The 20,996-nt window shown below is 52.0% G+C and overlaps 2 protein-coding genes across 2 annotated transcripts; both read right to left on the bottom strand.

Moving 5' to 3' along the window:
- Nucleotides 1-3,561: 3,561 nt before the first annotated feature.
- LOC116797481 (somatostatin-2-like) lies at nt 3,562-8,858 on the bottom strand. Its single transcript, XM_032709061.1, has 2 exons — nt 6,949-8,858; nt 3,562-3,894 (listed from the first exon to the last, which is right to left on the bottom strand). Exons 1-2 carry the CDS (start codon nt 7,048-7,050, stop codon nt 3,679-3,681), a joined length of 318 nt encoding a protein of 105 aa, XP_032564952.1. The 5' UTR covers nt 7,051-8,858; the 3' UTR covers nt 3,562-3,678.
- Nucleotides 8,859-14,374: 5,516 nt separating this feature from the next.
- SRM (spermidine synthase) lies at nt 14,375-20,184 on the bottom strand. The gene is made up of 8 exons (XM_032709060.1): nt 19,923-20,184; nt 19,670-19,790; nt 19,328-19,420; nt 17,991-18,144; nt 17,228-17,311; nt 16,759-16,904; nt 15,787-15,909; nt 14,375-15,227 (listed from the first exon to the last, which is right to left on the bottom strand). The coding sequence occupies exons 1-8, from the start codon at nt 20,066-20,068 to the stop codon at nt 15,210-15,212; spliced, it is 885 nt and encodes a 294-aa protein (XP_032564951.1). The 5' UTR covers nt 20,069-20,184; the 3' UTR covers nt 14,375-15,209.
- Nucleotides 20,185-20,996: the final 812 nt, after the last annotated feature.

Here is a 20,996-nt window from a genome sequence, read left to right as displayed (position 1 = left end):
AGAGCCATGGGCAGGGGTAAATGTGGCATCATAGTTAAAACAAAAGCAATGTCTCTTAGATCACCAAGATCAAGGCATAAGGCAAATCTCCCAGCCCAAACCACCAGGAAAGATAAATAAAAGTAGCACTTCTGTGTCACAGGGATGTTGTAAAGTTTGTTGTTATCTAAACCACCAGCTTCTCAGATGGATGTTGTCAAAAACAAGCATCCCATAGGAACACATTCTGTGAGCCACTACATTAATCTATGACCAAGAGCAAGAGCAGAATTCCCTCTACACTGGAAAAAAATTCCCCTTTAGTGCAAACTCAGTTACTCTTCCCCAGTTTGCATCTAACTGCTCATATGCCATCGACCTCAGAAACAGATTTTCTTTTAAATAAATGGGCTGACTGCTTTTCAAACACACGTTCAGTGTTTCTGAGCAGAGCCAAATATAATAACAACATAAGACAAAAGACACCCTGTGCAGCCTTATGCCTCATTCTCCCTGCAGTACCAGGTTTAACTTCAATTTTCTGTAGCTGTAATCAATGCCAAAGGTGCCTCGCAGGCCACGCGTTGCTTGAGACTGACAGGCACAGGACCACCAGACAGGCAGCTCCCACTAAATTTAACTCCATTTGTGGCTACCTGCAGACTGACAGGATCTTTGTAAGTCTGGTCAGATTGCAACCCTCTCCTTCGTCTGAAGCTGAAAACGCACACGGTGTATTAAAGCGAGATCTTCACCATAAAAGCACGTACAAACAAGTCACCGTGGAGGGCACTAAATTTCAAATAAACACCTTCCTAGTTCCTCTGTCATCCACATATCTGTCCACATATGCATGTGCTTTGATCTCGGAGTAAATGAGATTTCCTCTGTTCTCACCAAGGTATAAGCTACCTTGGACTACTTCACATATACCAAGGAATAGGATATGCAGCCACAGAGACACCCCTGGGTACTGGATATGCTGTAGGTTCACAGCTGAACTTGTCCCCATGATAATTTATTCACTTGTGTGCAGTTGATGCATAAGCATGAGCTACCTTGAGGTTAAAAACATTTTAAAAAAAATAAATACAGTGAATACCACCGGACTAGTTGGATTAGGTGAGGTCAGCACTGTGTGTGCTAGCTGACTTTAAAAGTTTGCCTTCTGACATCTTTTTTACTTTTTAATGTGTCTTTTTCACATTTTTTAAAAATCTCATGGGTATTTTGCATTTGCTTATAGAGACACACATTATTCTGAGCTGTGACAAGACTTTAAAGTACATCAGCTACTGCATCTAAAAGAGAAATAGCATGATCTCACTGCCGTCTACTTGACATATGCCATTAGAAGGCTCACAATTTGTTTGTGAAAATGCAAACAGAAAATGGCCAGATATGACACGTATTTATTAAGCTCCTCCCAGTGAAGCTGATTTCTCCTGCCACACTCCCTAATACAAGTTATCAGGCAGGACCTCACATTGCTTCAGCCTCAGCACGTCGACTTACCAAAGAAACTGCCCTGTCCAATCCAAGTCAAACACTGATTTCAGCTGATGAAAGGAAGGAGCTGTGCTGGCCCCTGTCCACAGCACGTGCGCTGGCGACTCACACTTCCCCTTGGTGCTCAGCCAGCGCCTCAGCCTGCCTTAGCAGGAACCATCTGTGGGGATGAAAGAGCACCTCAACTTCCAAATTTACTTCCAGCCTTGAGAGCAGCCAGACTCCTCTCTCCTCCAGGAACCACTAAATAACACAGCACACGGCTTCCTGAACAGGCAGGCTCTGCCAGGGGCAATCCCTGTGTCCATGTGCTCTGGGGTTTCTCGTTTTCACTACACGTTGTCTGGAGCATTCTGATCACAGACCAGATTTAATGGTGGATAATAAGGCAATTCCTATGAGAACACTTCTAAGGTGTTTGCATCCCGGTTGGTCACATACTGCTACACAGGTCTTAGTAATAGTAATAGCTATAATTAGCTCTTATACAGCACTTGCCTCTTTTTATAATTTTTCCCAAGATACGTAGGTTGTAGAGAGCTTTCACCTCATTTTAAGGACAGGGAAACTGAGGTATCGAAAGGGAGGTAATGATGAAATGTAAATGCCAGCAGTAACATGAGGCACAAAACCAGGTCTCCTCCATCCTAGCTGGGTGCTTCAGGCAACACAGCTGGGAAGCTCCATATCCCATTACCCATATACCGAGTCACCGCGTTCCCCCAGCAAGGATCTTATTTTCCATTATGGAGTGAAAAATAAAACAAGCCACAGGGCTCTAACTCCTCCTCCACGCCAGAGACAAAGCGGCCAGAAATTTCTGTGGCAAACGACACAGTGCAAATGCAGTGTGAGGAGAGTGGCAACAGCCAGCCCGTGGAGGTGCTGGAGCTGTGGTATCACTCATTACTGGGGGAGAGGGGCAGCGTTACCTCAGGTGTCACAAAACAGGCTGGCTGCTGATTAATCCAAAACACTGCTGTTGAGATGAGCGACCTCGTGGTCACCGGAGTCCTCAAACAAAATGTAAAGGCTCAAAAAGAAGGCATTACAAATATCTACCTTTAGTTCTCATCAGGTCTTGGGGACGGGCTCAGTAACGCTTAAGTCTACTATTTTGTGTGGCCATTGCCAGCAATATAAGAGATCTCTGAAATTCAACTTGTTAATACTAAGGATTAAAGCAGACAGGGCAACTGAATTCCATATCTTTTTTTTTTGCCAGCATATGAGATCAAGGACTCAGCAGTCTTCTACAGAGGGAAATACCTGTGAACTCAAACATGCCTACTGTCCACCGCTCTCCACTACCTGTTAGTTCTAAAAACAAGGCTCAAGAAGCTCCTCAGCAAGCCCAAAAGAATAAAACTACAGGCCCTGCTAAACAGCACCCAAGAAGATAAGTAAGAGAACCCAGGTGTTTTTTGATTGTTTTTAAGCAAGATGAGAAGACACCAAGAAACCTTAAGAGAACCAGAGCAGAGTCAGAGCTGTTGAACCCGGGATCACAGCCCCCTGATTTCATTATTTCAGCCTGAAAGCATCCCAGGAACTGCTCTGGCAAACCAGAACTGGGCCAGGCTCTGGGCATGTCTCCCCCTCCACAGCACCCCCAGGCACTGCCCCTGCACCCCACACCTGCATAGCACTGCCTGGGTGCTTCACCCAGCCATCCCCAGTCACAGACAGCATGGAAAGGAGCACAGGGAACTGCAGTGGGACCAAACCAGTCTCTCTCCATCATGGCATGGCACCTTATCCTGACCAGGGCTGGCACTGAGGATCCTCCCCATGGGGCACAGCCCTGGCTGCCCAGCACCTCACTGCACACCCACCTGGTCCCTCAGAGGCTGAAGTGCAGCTGCAGCAGCTTTAGGGATGGCTGTGACCCTGCTCCTGCTGAGAGGCTCCTCTATCCTCACAGCCCCTTCACAGCTCTGAAGCCCCTTCCCAAAATGGCCACCCACGAACTGCCCACATGGCTGCCCCACAAAATGGCTGCTGCCCCCCACAGCCGCCCCACAAAATGGCCGCCACCCCCATGGCCGCCCCACACAGAGGCACAGACAGTCCCCGAGGCGCCATGCTTTATTCTGAGGGGTGGAGGGCACAGCAAGGGGGCTGGGGAGGACAAGGAAGACAAGGAGTGGGGAGGGTGTTTGCAGACTGGCAGGGCCAGGCTGGGCAGCACTAGCAGGAGGTGAAGGTTTTCCAGAAGAAGTTCTTGCAGGGCGCCTTGCGCTCCCGCTGCGAGAGCTGGGCGAGCCGGCCCAGCACTGCCCGCTCCTCTTCCAGCTTGCCCTCCTCCTCCAGGTCCGGGGCAGCCGCCTCATGCCCCATATCCACGCCGTCCAGCAGGCCTGCCAGCATCTTCAGGATGGCGTCCTTCCGCACTGTGCTCTGTTCCTGCAGGCAGAGAGCAGGGAAAGTGACGCACGGAGGGCCTGTCCCCCACAGCCATCTAGGTCCCTTCGTGTCCCCCTGCCATCCCTGACATCCTGCCCTCGGAGCCAATGCTTTTCCCATTGGCAGAGTTGTGCCAGAGCTGAGGGATATGTGGCTGCTGAGGGCTCTGCTCCCATTTCCCCTCCCTGTCCAGCTCAGCCAGCTGGACCCTCACATGTGCCATGTTATAGCTGGAAAAGAGCTGCTAACAAATAGGCTTGAATCGGCTGTGAAGTCCCTTGCTGCCGGCACTAATTAAATTTCAGTGAATGCCAAGCTGCCTCTTCCCCTGGTCAGCCCATGCTCCCTTCACTGCTCTGACTGCCCGGCATCCACCTTGGGAAGGTCAGGGAAAAGGCACAGGCGCCTGGGAAGAGGCACAGAGTCCTGAGCAATATTAAATTAAGCTCACGGGGGGATGTACTCCACTGTAAAATGAAACACAGCAAGGAGAGGGATGCCCCAAAATCTGCAGCAAAATATTGCATCAGTGGAGACAGGCAGCTGTATTTCTAGAACAAGAACCTGTGTTTCCATAGCCTGACCCTGGGGGAAGGTGGGATGAAATGGGAGCCGCTGAGCTCCATCCCTTTGCTGTAGCAGAACCTGTGTTTTGGGGTTTGAGGGATTTCTGCCAGTACAAGCTGTGAGTTGTGTTTCTCTCAACTTTACATCCAGCAAATCTGAGGAATTATCTCGTGCCTGAGCATTTCTGGTCTCTGTGGCTCCTTAGCAGGGACAGCTGGTACTGGCCAAGCTGGGATAGATGGTTTGACAGGAACAGATCCTGTTTCCCATGTGGATGGGAATCTTGGAAGCATATTTTCATGTCAGTCCTCACAAATGCCATATTTACTGCTGGGACTGCTGTCTCTGTCAGCACCAGCATTCACTAAGGACCACTTGGTGAGCAACTCAAAAGATGGATAAATACAGGCAGCAGCAATTATCCTGAGTTTACATTACAGAAGGTTTATGGGCATTTTTTAATCACTTTCTTAGCTCTAGTAACAAGCCTTGCTTCTGCACAAGGGGAACCGAGGCACAGAAAAACTCCATGCTGTATTTGTGGCAGAAGAGAAGGTAAAGCCATTCTGATTCCTCCTCCTGTGCTGCAAGTACAGAAGTGCCTTGAGCCTTTGGGAGATAGATTGGGACAGGGGAACCCCCTAAGTGTGTCTTCTGGGTCATATCTTCCTCGGAAGCTTCTTTCCTAGCTGTAAGTGCTCTGTTTGGAAATAACTGAGCAGAGCCAGCGGCCTCAGACTGAGGGGTGGGGAAGGCAAAGCTCAGCCCGTGTTAGGGGATATTCCTTCTGCCTGATCAGCTGTGGCTGTCGGTGAAACCTGGCAGCTCTTCCCTGCACTAATCCACCGCTCACATCCTTTCTGCCTGGAGCTGTGCTCAAAGAGATCCACACTCTCTGGGAGCAGTTTGACATCTCAGCACGGTGAGTTGGGGCAAACCCTTGGGGAGCTGCTCCATTCCCTGTGCTCCATCCATCAGTGCATCAGAGGGAACACATCTTCCTTTTGCATTGTAATGCATTTTATAGGGGCTTATATGTAAAATCCTGATTTTTTCTTACTTAAAACATCTGTCTGAGTTACAGCAGTGGTGACTGCAGGGATTGGTTCATCAGTATCTAACAGTTTTTCAGTTTGTAGAATGCTCTATAATAGATATAATGATTCTCTTTAATTGTATCATTATTTTGTAAGCAACAGTGCACAGAAGACTAAGAGTCATTACACTCGAATTAATTTTTGCCAAAGCCTTATTTATCAATTTATTCCCTACAATTTGTTTCTTTTTTTTTCCCCAGCAGCTGGGATTTGCACCAGAATTTACTTCTTAAAAAAAGAGTTTACTTTTTAAGTGCTGGGTTCGTTACTGTAAGAATGCGGAGCTGAAAGTTTCCAGTTCTCCCCAGAAGGGTTAATCCCAGGCAGCTGCAGGAGCCCTGATCTGACAGAACTCCAGCCCCAGCACCTCACACTGTGCACGGTTCTTTCTTGCAGCCAGTTTTGTTGTTAATGGGATGTGAGCCCACTCCTGGAGCAGCGAGACACTGATGGATGAGCTGGAGCCAACACTAAGACAGAAAAAACGATGTGGACACGCACAAAGGAGAAGTTGGTGCCTGTGAAACCAACACTGGGATCCTTCCCTTCTCTGGAATAACAGCAGCCTTATGGATACAGCCTGAACTGGACTGATGACTAACCAGAGCTCAGAGGAGCATCAGGGATGGCAGGAAACATGCAGGTGAGAGAACTGTGGGGCAAGGGCAAGAAAACAGGGCTTGTAATCATGTTATGCTATTGCTTCCTACCCCTTTGGCCTCTCAGGGAAACAGCATGGCAAAATAAAGTTATTATAGTGCTCTAGCCATTATAATATTAGGGTTTTGCCAGTTGGTAGGGTAATTATACTGCTATAATAAGTTCTGCCACTGCATAGAGCTGTGCTGGTTCAGAGTGTAATTATTCTAGCAGAACTATGTCAGTATAACTCCCCTTGTGAATACTACTCTGGAAAAAGCAATTTTATTCTGATATAATTACTTCATTTATGATTCCTCTGTTACTTTCCTACTGAACCCATCTTTTAAACATTTGTCCTTCCCATGAGTCCTATTTAAAATATCATCTCCCTTGATCATTTTACCAATTATGTATCTTTTCTCTCCCTCCCTAGTACTCTGCTTTATTCTCTCATGCTGTACCATTTCAGTAATATTTTCTCCTTTTCCCTCTGCTCTCTGCTGTTCATTTTGCCAGTTTTTGCTTAGCTCAGACTTCACTTTTGCAGCCCCTGGCATCTGGTACCTTTCTAAATCAGCTGAGTAGAGCTGTAGAAACAGCCCCAGGGTCAGCAGCGAGTAAAGCTGTAGTGCCTTGGAATATAGAGGGGTGGGAGAGTTGTTTGCACCAGGTAAAGCCTAACTGCCCTTATCCCCCCTCCCCTGGCTCCGTCCTCACCCAGCTCCTGCCCAGGGTGGGTTTTACTCACCCTGGTGCTCTGGATGGCCAGTCTCTCTTCCCCAGGCAGTGCCGTGGCTCTCACACTCCACACCAGCAGCAGCACGGACACCAGGCTGGCCACCAGCTGCATGATGCACAGGCTGGGACTGGTGCTGAAGGAGGAAGACTGGGAGAGGGAGCTGCTCCTGGGCTCTCTTCTGCCTCAGACAATGGCTGCAGCCCCTTTTATAGCCCTCCCCCAGCCCAGTGGGTGACGCAAACAATTAAGTCTATATCAAAGGCAAATTAGACTTTGGAGAGGTTGTTAACACTTGGCTGCTTGAGTGGGATACTTCAGTGCCTCTGGGCTCTCCATTTGCCAGACCTGCAGAGACTGAGGAAGCAAAGGCTTGGGACACTCCAGTAACATGCTGTTTCTTCACTCCAAGAAATTGCAGGCACTATCTGCGCCTCTCCTAGTTAGCTGGATTCTGTTTGGGAAATTATGTTGGGTAGAAGAGGCCACCAGCTTGCACAAACCTGGATGATTCAGAGGGAAGAGGTAAAACTTGTGGCCACCAGTACTTAGATATGGTCTTGGACCCTCAGCTGGTGTGTCCAAACAGCTCCAGGCTTTCAGGGTATTTGGATCTGGGTCTCTGCATCCAGCAATGCATCTCACTGTGGGATGCCAACATGCCTGGCTTTCCCTGTGGGGTAATATGGGGACAGAGCTGCAGCTGTGCAGTTATATCCCCTCTCTGGAAAATGCACACCAGATCACCTGGAAGCCAGCTGGGGTTTATGGGTTCTTGTTCCTAGTGTTGCTTCAATCCCTCTTGAACCTATCCCAAGAGTGTAGGTCAACACAGTGGAGATGCTGGGTTTAAATGTGTTAAAAACAAAGTCCTGAAATGCTGGTCAGAGCTGGAGCTGCTCTGCCCTGAGAGGTTTCAAAAGGCTCATGCTCTGCTAGCACTGACCACAGGCTGCTTGGAGTGTGTTCCTACCACTCCTGGTGAGCAGTTAATAATGCCTCTTCCTTGCCCCAAAAGCTGTCCCAGCAGTGGGACTGGTCCCTGGGCCAGCAGAAAGTGCTGTTGAGCACTGCTGTCTGCATTGTCTGCATTGTCACTTGCCTGTGACATGCCTGTCAGATGCAGAGCTGAGATCCCAGCTCACCACCAGCCCTTTCTCCAGGAACACTTGCCTCAGGGCAAGTCTTCCCCTGACCCTAACAACAAACGACAATCAAAAGATAAATTGTTATCCTAATTTAGCACATTAAAAAAAAAACCACAGGGAGGTGACTTGGCCAGGGGATGCTGTGGCAGAACAAAGAACAGAAGGCAGAAAAACCTGTTCCCCATTTCTCGCTCTTACCAGCATTACAGATCCTGGAAACAGCATGATGGAACTTTGCCTGCAAATAATCCAGCTCCTAATGCCAGCTACACCAGCTCTTGAGGGAAAAGATGCCACCACTTCCATGCACACTGTAAAAGAAATGCTGATTCCCTCACTGAAAGACAGAAAAACCCTTTCCTGAGTCACAGAGCCTTGTGGAGGGAAAGTAACAATCTAGCAATTTCTGGAAACGAATTTTCTTGGAAAACTTTGTAACCTCCTTGTTTCCCACCCTCCCCAAGTGAGAGGTGGCTGCCACGCACCACTTCCAGATGAAACATTATCTGCTTCCTTTGAACCTGATCTGGCTGGTTTATCAGAATTGCCGGGTAATGGATTCTGTCAAACACTTCCCAGCCAGCCCGGGGCTGAGGCAGAGAGGGGAAGCTCTGGGCTCCAGCGAGCAGAGAAACCACAGGGACCTGCCAAATGACCCGCAGCCGATCTGCTCCAGGAGGGGTGAACTGGGGGAAGAGCAAATGGAGAAAACACACTTGGCTGCTCAAGGGGAAGGAAGGGCAGGTCCTGGGAGTGTGAGATGTGCTGGGGCTGACAGGTGAGCCCTGCACTGGGGCTGTGAGCAGGACTCACCCCCGTGGGCCGTGCAGGCAGCAGGGGCAGTGTGGGTGGGTCTCCATGCTGGGCCCATCTGCTCTGCCCACGCTGCTCGTTCCAATAAACACAGTTCTGTCTGCAGCTTCCCCTTGGAAGGGGCTGTTGTCTGTAATGCTCCACTGAGAGACTGGGGTCACAAGTGTGACAATGCTCCTACCAGAAAAGGAAGTGGTGAGTGAGAGATCAGCTGCTGGGGAGGCTCACAGGGATGTAAAGGGTGACCAGGCTGCCCTGAATCCATCCTGGGGTTAAAGGGCAGCAACAAAATAACTGTTACCTCGTGAGCAGGGGTGACTTTGGAGAGAGCTCCTGCCCAGACACTCCAGCACCAAACCTGTGGCCCTGCTGACAAGCACAGCCTAGCCAAAACCTGTGTCTAGCCTGGGCAAGGCTGGGTGTCTGTTCCCAGCTGGGAGGGAGGGAACAGGGACATATCAAAGCACTTACACTCCAGTGCCCACAGTAGGACTGAATCTCTAAATCCATACTAGTTTCCTCTGGGCTCTGCTACAGCATCTCTCAAAATCAGACACCTCTTTTTCAGGTTGCTCCATCTTTTCTAGTGCCCTTCCCTTTCCTCTGCTGCTTCCCCTAATTAGTCTGTCCTCTGGCCCCTTTGCAGACCCTGCTGACCACCTCCCCACCACAGGCTATAGCACCATCTCCTTCACCAAAGGAAGTAAAATAACTCCGTGGTGGTAAAATTTGTTCTTTTTAGTAATTGGATAGAGTTCAACATACAGCACCAGGGTTGTTCTTACTTCCTACTGTTCCTATCCCATGTGCATTGGCTGTCTGACCTTTAAGAAGGCCCCAATTATTATTTTCTTTTTTTTGCCAACCCTTAAAAGCTTATCACCCTGTACAGGAAAGAGTAAAGGTCTGCCCTTGGAACAATAAACATTTCTGATAATTCTTTCCTCTTACCACTTTCTCCCTGTTATCTGAAGTCGTGTTCCCTTTGGAAGTCGTGTTCCTTGATGCTTTCCTGCCCCCAGCTGCACATGGCCTGAGTGGGTTTCTGCCACTTCACAGTGAGGGTAGGTCTATCTGAAATCAGAATGCCTTTGAACACATCCCTGGGAGCCTGGCAGGGTGGGGATGCTCCAGAAGGAATTCCTGCATACAGTAACTTGAAAAGGCCTGGCTCTCCCAGGATTTTGTCCCACAGTCAGTGTGGCTCCAGCAGAGATGCACAGTGGGTTCAGAAGCACAGCAGAATATGTTTCCACAACCACACGAGACAACCTCCATCTTTTTGTGACTAAGGTTGCACAAACAACATGCAAGAAAGAGGTCCCTGACCTCTCCTCAGTGAGTCTGTGCAGCAGCAAAGACTGGGCACTCCTGGAACACAAAAAATATGACTGTATCTGACACCAATGCCACACTAAGGAATGAGATTGTTTCTCAGTTGCTCTCCTATATGGCCTGGATATTTGCTGCCTTCTGCCTGTTTGTTGCCTGGTCTGGGCTCAGGTCACCATGCCTTGAAGCACGTAGCAGAACCACATCAGGCTTCCTGCACAGTGTCTGGTTCCCAAAGGTGAGGCACTCAGCTGCAGCTGAAGGAAGGGTTCCAATGCCTTCCTGTCATTGGAGTCCTTGCTCTCTGCCCTCGAGAGTCCCTCGTTGCAAAGGCCAATGCAATAAATAAAGCAATAGTCAGCTGACAGTTGTGAGCCTTCCTGGAAGGGGAAACCAATTTGTTCACGGGCCTGAAATCACAGCTCATTTCTCAGGCAGTGTTCCCTGGCACTGTGCTCCCCAGGGCCCAGAGGAGCACGCAGGTGGCTGTTCCAGCCTTGGCTTTCCACTGGCACTAATCTAACAAACCCAGGGAAGAGATTGTGGGAGCGTGGCCTGGAGCCTCGTCCCTGCTCAGAGCTCAGAGCAGGTGCAGGAGGAGGAGGGGAGGGCCCAGGGATGCTGCTCTCACAGCACACACGACTGCAAGGCTGTTCCAGCTCTCTGAGGAGCAGGAGCTGGGAGAGCTGTGCTGCCTCCTCTGTCTGCTGACCCCAGAGGGACTCAGCAGGGTGAGGGTGGGCAAGCAAAATGCCTCAGTGGTGCTCAAAGCCTTTTGTAGAACCGAAAAAAGGGGAAATTTAGGTTAGATATTTATTGGGAAGAAATTTTTTACTGTGAGGGTGGTGAGATGCTGGAACAGGCTGCCCAGGGAAGTTGTGGGTGCCACAACCCTGGCAATGTTCAAAGCCATGTTGGATAAGGCCTTGAGCAATTTGGTCTAGTGGGAGGAGCCCCTGCCCATGGCAGGGGGGATTGGGACTGGTTGATCTTTAAGGTCCATTCCAACCCCTTAACATCCAATGATTTTATGATTTAACTGCATGTGAAGTTAAACATTAAACACCAAAATCTTCCTTAGAAAATAACTAATCACTATGAAACACTATTTCAAAGTACCCATTTTCCAGTGCAAACATGTTGCCTGGCTCCAGGCCGGAGTCATTTCAGGCTGTGAAGCCTGGGGTTACTGCTGCTGCCACTGACTGACCTCTGTTACACCAGAGTTGTCCCTTTGGTGGCAGGATTGGCCAGACAAGACTTGGATAGAAACGTTTCTTTACCATTTGGATCACCTGAGGGATTGCTTATGCACTGCACCTCGTGGGAATTCCAAGAGCTCACCAGGGATGCTGACACATGGACCTGTGAGACTGTCAGCACCACAGAAGGGACCACTGGGCTGGGAGAGCCTTGAACAGGAATTGCAGACAGGCTGGGGTTCTGGTTCCTGCTCTCCCCCAGCTGAAGGGGGTGAGACACACACAGGGTCATCACACACATCATCCTGCCCTTAACCCTGGCACACACAAGTAGATTTGTTAAGTAAATCCTCGCTGGACATGCCCAGCCCTGGGCTGCTGCAGCAGCTCTTCAGTACCAAGCAGAGGCAGCCCCTCCTGCAGGGTACCTGTGGGGTCCCTGCTCCAGCACCCTCAGCACTTCAAGCCCCTTCAGCCAGGAGCTGGTGTCATTGAAAGGCCTGCACTGAGATCCCCAACATTCACAATAATCCACCCATCTTTATGTGCCTCACACCTCACTGTGCTGTAACTGCAATTCCCTGGCTACAATTCCCCAGCTTTTGCATATCTGAAAAGCACTTAACTCCATCCTGTACGTGACTAGGAAACAGCATCCCCCAGACTTCTCAGCATTTGACTTGGTTAAATTTCTCATCTTACTTTTTAACAGCATTTTGCCTGACTCTTTTGCTAGACCTGAGCTGCTGTTTCATGTTGTCCACACTTCTCCCTCTTCTTCCCCCACCATGTTACCAAGGGAATTTTCCTCTCCCTGAACTTGGTGGCACTTGTTAATACTTTTTTGACTGCTTGCTTACCAAGGCTGCTGTTCTGATGAAAGATGAATGTCATTCTTCCTTCAGCAGTCCCCTGCTCCAGCTCTCAGCCCCATCAATAATTCAGCCAGGCCTCGACAACATTAGCTCTGGGTGAATATACCACACTCATGCCAATTAACTGACTGAAAGGGCTCGGGAGAGACAGGCAGGAGATTTCTCTTATTTTATGAAGCTCTTTTCTGAACTTCTAAAAAATTGAGTTAGTTCAGAGTAAAATCAGAGCACAGAGTCTGACACAGTTGAGGCGCCAAGAGACTCCAACAATGGATGTGCTAAAGCCCATCAGGCTCCTCTCCCTCGCTTGTCTCCACCTGCTCTGACTGACACAACACTGCACGTTCCCTGGGACAGAGCCTATCCCTGCTCATGTGCTCCTGGCTTAATGAGCTGCTGGAACATGATTGCAGCATGTCTAGACAAACATCATCTCGGTGGCTCTTTGCTTGTGAACAGCCTTGCCCATGGAGAACAGTGACTTGGAATGACTCGGAAACTATATATAGGGCCCTGTGGACAGAGTGTGTGTGACTTGGATGGGAAACAGCCTTGTCTTCCTGCTCTCATCACTGGCTACTTGCTGAACTTACACATTTGGAGAGAGCTCAAAGAACCAGAAGGAATAATTAGCTGCGTGGAGGCCGGGTTTGAGGAAGCTCTTTCCCTCCTGGGCATTGTTGTACTCACCAGGGGTGGGTGAAAGGCTTGAACTTGTTACTAGTTGGCTGCTGCTCTAAGGCCTTCCTGGACTACAGTCCTGGTCTTGATTCCTATTCCAGGGGAAAGTGCCAGAGCTAGTTTTCCATCAAGGACGAAGGGATGAAGGGGGTTCAGGTCCCACAGGGATTTAAACAGGAGGAGCTAGAACCATTACTGATCTGCTCTTCATAAAAATATTAGAGTTGAGCAATGAAAATGCCTCATTAGCCCAAACGACTCTGTAGCTGTGAGAGAAAGGAGACAGTTACCCAGACAATTAAAGAGACAAAATGGGTGTAAAATTCCAAACACAAGAATCCAGAGGAGATCCAGACTCAGCTCTGCAGCTCAGCAATGCTTTGCAAACCCCCACGACCTCCAAGAAGTTGTACTGATACAGGTGGTAGAAGGGGGCACTGGGAAAGAACTGACAAATCTCATCAGAAAGGGAAGAAAGCAGGAGGGCTGGTACTGACCCCACAAGTCCCTTGCTGTGGGCACACAGTGGCTGCACCACCAAGGCTGTTTGTAGGGTCACAATTGTGGTAAAGCTCAACCCCAACCTTTCCTCAAGTCTGCTCCTTCTGTTTCTCTCTTAACAAGCCCCCTCAGAAGCAGCTTTTTGCCTTCTCCTGATGCCACCTAGTGCCTGTCCCCAGCCTGCTCAGCCAGAGCTCAGCCCTCGGAGCCACCACAGCTCCTGTAGAGGAAAGGAGGGAGTGGGGCCAGGACTGCCAGGAACTGCCTGATGGCAGCAGGGAGACGGGCAGCTGGAAAACAGCTTGGAAAACTGTACCCCAGGCAGCAGGTGGACTGGAGCACAGCTTGGGTAACAGGTACTGACACTGCAGCTGGAGCTGCTGGGCTACAATACAAAACAAGCAATGGGATCACTCTTCAGAGCTTTCTTTGGATGAGAACTCATCATCCCTAGAGATGAGGGAGAGAGGAAGTTGGAGCAACTACAGAGAGCCCCTGGAAGCACAGCAAACCCTCAGGATCTGTTTCCCCTCCCTGTCTCCCCAAAGAACACCAACCCACGCTGGTGTCACCTTAACCAGAGCCAAGTGTTTAATGGAGTGCAGGGAGGGACAGGGGCACAATGGGTGTGCTGGGAGGGGGATCCCACTGCACCGGGCACGGAGTTTTCAGAGCAGAAGTAAAGGAGTGGAGGCAGATCCATCTCGCAGAGTACAACGGAAAACAACTTATGCATCTGGGGGCAGCATTAGAAATAATGATGCCTCCTAAGGACTTGCAAATACCCAGGCCCGAGGCAACTCAGCATGACTGAGAGGAGAGATTTGTCAGCACAGCTGATTCCCCAACATCAGTACTGAACAGCAGGCAATGGAGCTAAGGTTTGTTTTTTATATATATATATTTATATTTATATATATAAAGCGCCTATCACCATATTGATAAACATTCTTTGGAACCACTCCCAGGGCAGAGGTAAGAACAGGAATTAGCCTGTGGGTACCTCAGCACTTCTGTTTCCAACCAATTTAAAAAACAAAAATTAAAAAAAAAAAAAAAAAAGCCACAAGACTTTGCTGCCAGCCTGCCTGGCTGGTGTTTAATACTGCTACTCCATCAGGGTTGGAGGGAGACCTATTGTGAATGGCAACAGTTTGCACTGTGACTTCTCCAGCCGTGCTGCAGAGCAGTGCAGGTGTCACAGGAGGGCAGAGGGACACGGAGGCTCAGACCCGTTTCCAGTCAAACGTCTCAGCAGCAGGGAGCTCCCGCGAGGAGAGAGTGAGCTCACCGTGCACAGAGCTCTCACTCTCTGTGCTTAAGGCCGAGTCAGGGACCCTTTGGACTCTTCCCAGATCACCAGACAGAAATATGTGTCAGTTATAAATACATCATGTCAGTTGGGGGTGGAGGTGGGACGGGGGTGTGGGGACGGGGGATTTAGGGTGGGTGCAGGGAGGAGAGAAAGGAAGAAGACACCTTACGTTTCCAGCACTGGAAAGAACAGTTTTGACCTCACGCAATAAGTCACTGGACCTTTTCAATAGTCTTATCTGGCTTGTGCCCCATCATCTGTTACACATCAAAGGGAATGTTGGCTGGCAAATGGGTTAAACAATCCCACACAGTGGAGAGCAAATCTGCAGTCTGCTGGGAAGGTCCCAACCACATCACTGATGATCTCAGGGTCCACCTTGAAGGAAGGAAGCAGCTTCTCAGTCTCACACATCGCTCAGCGCCTGCAGACAGACAGAGTGTCAGGAGGGACCTGCCACAGCTCTACCAGTCCTCAGCAGAAGTATGAATCACCACCTCTGAAACACAACCATGGCATCCGCCTTCATCCCTAGGACACTCTTAGGTTTTTTTCCTGAACCTGCAGTTGCAACCCAGTTAGGAGATGATGGAATAACGCAGAAATCCTTCAGAAAGGCAGACTGAACTATGCTGGAGCACCCTTTCTGTACCCTCTGGTTTCTGCTAGAAACCGTAACCACATTTGATCCAAGACTTTTGGAGCTTTTCAATGGGAAACACCAGTTCTGCAGGCTCTGGGACTCAGTTTTGGCAGGTGAAGTAGGAGTGATCTGCCATCAAGGCACGGTACATGAACCCAAGGAAGCTTCAAACTGAACTCCAGCCTTCCCTGACTGACTCATCCTCTGCTCTGTCACACAAAACGCTGTCCTGCTCCGACTTGCCCACAGAAGCCTTTGAGGCTGCAGGAAATCCTCAGTCCTGCCCACTCCCACTCCCACCTCATCCTGGACGGAGGCACAGCAGCAGAGCCCGGCTCACCTTCCGTGCAAACTCGGGCAGGATGAAGGCTGCCCGGTGGATGTCAGAGTTGTAGTATTTCAGACTCCTCTCCTCCACTTGTTGCTGCGAGAGCTGCTGCACAGGCTCCCGGAAATTCGTGTTCTGCAAGAGCAAAGCCAGGTAGCTCTGAGTGCCTGGGTGAGGAGCCAGGGGCTGTGTGACAGGCACCCTGATGTGTGGCAGAGAACCAAGAGGACTCGTAGGAGAACAGATGACTTTCTGTTCCAGCATGAGGTCAAAGGTTCTGCACAGCTCCAGCCCCAAGGGCTGGGGTTCACTCTCTGTAACTCGTGTGACCAGCCCTGATGCACAGATGTCAGTGCATGAGGTCACACTGAGCGAGCCCCGTGCCAGATGAAGCTGTCAGAGTGCCTTAGCATCCAAGAAAGCAAGGCTTTGCTGTTCAGAGCAGAATCCATGTCTATGTTAAGTCAGGCACAGTGCATGCTGCCAGCACCCCAGATAAATCCTGTACAGCAGCAGCACTGCTGGCCCCAAAAACCCACCTGACAGTTGGTCTCACAGAGTAACTAGCCCACATCCCAACACTGACTCTCCCTCGGAGGCCTCTGTACAAGCAGATTACCAGTCACAGGCTCCTTCTTATCAAGCAGGTGCCCACCTTGTAACAGCCAACATCAACAAGACAAAGCCTTAACAGGCTCTGGGAATTGGTAGTGACTTCTTCCCTTCCAAGTTTGTTGTACTAGACAGAAACCCCTGTCCTTTTCTAAGGCAGCTGGTCAGCTCTGCAGTTCACCCAGCACTGAGCAGGCTGCACTGAAGCTCTGGGACCCTGGGCTGGCAGAGCCAGGGCCCAGCACGGGTCTGGAGGCCCCACAGCTGGGAGAGCTCAGTGCCACAGCTCCAGCTTTGCAAGGACAGCCTCAGGCAGACCCTGCGGGCACTTCCAAGCAGTGGAAAAGGGCACTTGAGGTGCCGGAGACTCACCGGGTTCTTGCTGCAGAGCATGAAGCCAATCTGCCCGCTGGGATACGTGGGGATGGTGCAATAGGCGTATTCCACCACCGGGAACAGAGACTTGCAGAACTGACGCATCTCCTTAATGAGATCCAGGTGCAGCCACTGGCACTCACCTGCAGGGAGAGAGGAAGGCAGGGTGCAAGGTGAGAGCTGCCCCCCTTCTCTGTGCCAGGTTAACAGCAGTTCCAAGTCCCAACCTGCTCCGCTCTGCACAGCTCATGTGGTTTCAAAGGCAAGACCAGACCCCTACGCCAGTTTTGCGAAGCTCAGTCCAGCAGTCTGAGCTGATGGAGACAGACCAAAACCACTGCTGCGCCTGGGAGCTGAAATGCTTTCACTCCCTGCGTCACGTCTCCCCAAGAAGAGTTCCCCCTGTGCCTCACCCTTGGCACACAATGGTCTGGCATCAGCCTCTGCCCAGCGACAGCACCCTCACCTTGGCAGCAGAGAATCCCATCTTCTCGCAGGGCTGTCTTCATCAGCTGGTAGTAAGATTCTTTGAATAAGCTTTCTGCAGGACCTGGGAGAAAAGTCAGTGTGACCCTCAGGCTGCACTCAGCACAGCAAAACCATCAGGATTTCAGCTTTGCTCAGTAGCAAGCCCAGGACCTTTACCAAAGGAAGTCATAGCAGCTGCCTTTTGCTCCAGGGAGCATTTTTTAAACAGAACTCCTGCTCCAAACTGCATTTTAGAGATGCCTCTCCTGTGTTGACTACAGCAAGAGTGAAGGTGGCTCAAGTAGTCGTCGTCAGGTCCCTAAAATGAGGTGTCATATCTACATTTGGTCCCTCTCTGCCTCAGTTTTCCCCTTCAGAAATACAGCAGCCTCACCACAGCCATCTTTAGGGTGGGTGCTACACCAACGGTGTGTGAGCCACTGCTTCACTGGCACATGTGCAAAGCTGTCCTTGCCAGCATGGTGCTGTATCCCCCATCGGATTGCTGGACTCAGGGATCAGCTCTGCCAGAAGCAATTGCTGCTGGAGCTGAATTTTGAGGAGAGAAAAGCATCAGCTGCTTGAAGCCTTGCTAATACAATTTTCTGGTTCTCATCCTTCCCTTTCTCTACCAAAAGAAGCAAGTCAGCAACAGTCTTTCACTTGAAAGGAGCCTGGGCAGGCTGGCATAACTTCCAAGAGGTAAGCAGAAAAGGAGGGGGAGTGTGGAAAGCAGCGCCCTTTTATGGCACAATTCTTACCCATGGGGTCAGACGAGTCCGTGATAATCACATCAAAGGCTTCTTGATTTTGTTTCATGAACTCAAAACCATCTCCCACATGCAAGGTCAGCTTAGCACTGGAATATCCCACTGCCATGCCTGGGAGGTATTTTTTGGATACCTGGATCACATCCTGCAGCAACACAGAGAGCACAAGTGGGTCAGCGGGGGCTACAAGGAGCTGCTTCTCAGGCTACTGTGCAGTTGCAACCGAAAGAGCAGCACAGTGAGTCATTTCCTTCCATGCCTTCAGCACAAATCCGACTCAGCCAGCGAGATCCTCAAGAGCTGTCAGCATCTTCAGCCAACAAGCTACACTCAGCCCTTTCCTACGGCCTCAGGGTTCAGTGACACTGTTGGTCTGTCCTTGCCAAACTCAACAAGAAGCTGGAGCTTCAAAGGCTCCCTGAGGAACTGAGTGAACACGATCACAGATCAGACTGCTCTGTGCCCCTTCTCCCTCTGGACACCGTTGCAGAGGTGATCTCCCTTTCTCCCCTCCTAAATGAAACCATGCCAGCAGGTTTCTAGATGCGAGATGAGAAAGATCCCCATCTCTGCTCCATAGCCATTATATCAGTCCCCCGATAAGATACAGTTTTCTCTCTAACATGGTTAGACAGGCACTGCCCTGGGCCCAGCAACTGTACTGAACACTACCAGCTTCTCACAGCTGGTAGAGACAAAAAAATATGCTGGTGTCAGGCAGTGCTTGTTCAAAACCAGGCACGTTTGCCTACTTAGCTTGGCAGACTGTGCACACATCTCACATAGCAGTGTTTCCCATTCCTAACAGAGCCCTCTTCTGAGCAAAACTTCCTAAGAAAGTAAAATATCAGAACAAACTGGCCAAGAGGAGGAGGACTAGCCCATTTATCATGGAAACAAATCCCCCTTTCTTATTTCCTGCTTTCAGTCGCAGGGGACTGCTCAACACAGCAACCATCCTCCTCGGGCAGGAGCAGCAGTCAATTCAGCAGCGAGACAGAGGGAAAAGCAGCACCTCCACAAAGCCAGGGCGCTCCTCCAGATCCCGTGCTTGGCCCACGCCGGCCTGGAAGGGCCTCAACCGCATGTGTGTGAAAGAAATCACATGGAAGAGGCAGCCAGCTGCCACGTAGATGACTTGTAAGGCAAAGAGGTGGCGCTGTCAGTGTCACGCCAGCAGAACCGGCAGCAAAGGCGCCCGGTGCTGACAAGGGGCAGCAGGTGAAGCCGCAGCTCCCGTGGATGCTGTGAGGCCGGGCTGCTTCTGCCGGGCAGCCCGCCCGCCCGCAGCCCCGGGGCTCCCGCACGCAGCCGGGAGCCCAACGCACCTCATCGATCTCGCACTGCACCACGGACTCCACGGTGGGGTGTTTGACCACCTCTCGCAGCACTCCCCCGTCGCCGCCGCCGATGATCAGCACCTGGCAGGGACAGGGCAGGACAGCGGCCGTCAGCGGGGGCGGCTCGGCGGGACTGGGGCTGCCCGGCCTAACGGGAGCGGCGCGAACCCCCGCGGGCCCGTCCTGCCCGGCGATGAGCTGCGGGGCCCACGCGGCTGCGGCCACGCTCGCCCGGCGGGCCCGGGCAGCCCCCGGGAGCGCCGCAGGGCCCGGGGCGGGTCTGCGAGCCCCGGCCGGGGGGACCCCAAGGAGGGGCCGGGGACGACTCACCTTGCGGGGGTCGGGGTGGCTGCAGAGGGGCAGGTTGGCGATCATTTCCTGGTAAGAGAACTCGTCCCGCTCCGTGCACTGGATCACCCCGTCCAGGACCAGGACGTTGCCGTAGGTGGTGCTGGGCAGAGCGGGGGAAGCGGGGTTGGAGCCGGGCCCGGGGCCGCGCTCCCCCGCGCCCTCCCCGCGCCAAACAGGCCCCACCGCGTGGCGCCGGCCGCCCACCCCCCGCCCGACCCGCCGCCCCCCGCACCTGCGGAACACGAGGATCTCCTGGTAGCGGGAGCGCTGGTGGTGCAGCAGCTCCTCCACCTGCAGCGACATGGCCTGGCCGGGCCAGAGCCGGCAGGTCTCTCGGAACCAGCCCTCGCGGATCAGCGCGGCCGCGCCGCGCTCCATCGCGGCCGGGGCGCGGGGCGGAGCCGCTGCGGGGGCAGCGCTGCGGGGGCTCCGCGCTCCGCTCCCGCCGCCGCCGCCGCCGCCTGACCCCGCGGGCGCGGGAGCCGCGCGCAGGGCCCCGCGCGCCCCGCCCCGCCCCGCCCGCCGCCATTGGCCCCGCGCCGGCCCCACGTGCCCGCCCGTCACCGAGCGCGGGGCCGCCCCCGCCGGGGGAAAGGGCGCGCCCGCCCCGCACACACCCCGAGCCCGCCCCGCGCAAAAAGGGTCCGGTTCGGGGGGTGGAAGGGCTGCGTGTGACGGGGGTGTGGGATTTAAGGAGGGTGACCGGGGGGCTGGAGCGTCTCTCAAGAGGAAAGGCTGAGGGAGCTGGGCCTGTTCAGCCTCCAGAGGAGACGCTGAGAGGGAACCTCCGCAGTGTCTGTCAGTGGCTGCAGGGAGGGGGCAGAGGATGGACCAGGTTCTGCTGAGGGGGCCCAGCAACGGCACAAGAGAACGGGGCAGAAACCAGTGCCCAGGAAGTTCCACCTGAACATGAGGAAGAACTTCTTCCCTGTGCAGTGACCGAGCACTGAACACGCTGCCCAGGGAGGGTGTGGAGTCCCCCTCACCGGGGATATTCCAGACCTGTTTGGACACAATCCTGTGCCATGTGCTCTGAGATGACCCTGGTGGAGCAGGGAGGTGTGACCAGATGACCCACTGTGGTCCCTTCCACCCTGACCCATCCTGGGACTGTGTGGATGTCACAAAAGCAGGTTTGGTTCTGGTGCTAGTGGGCCCTGGCCTGTGCTCAGCTTGTGCTCCAAGGAGCAGGCCTTGGGAGAAACACATCAAGGCTCTACCAAGAGTAGTTCTCCAACCACGTTACACAAAGATCTCCACCAACTGCTGCACAACAGCAAACCAGCCCCAAAGTAGTGGATCCCAG

This window comes from Chiroxiphia lanceolata, chromosome 22 (genome assembly GCF_009829145.1).
Source record: "Chiroxiphia lanceolata isolate bChiLan1 chromosome 22, bChiLan1.pri, whole genome shotgun sequence".
NCBI lineage: Eukaryota > Metazoa > Chordata > Aves > Passeriformes > Pipridae > Chiroxiphia > Chiroxiphia lanceolata.
The sequence above is the reverse complement of the archived record's forward strand: the minus strand, read 5'-3'. Positions and strand labels throughout refer to the sequence as shown.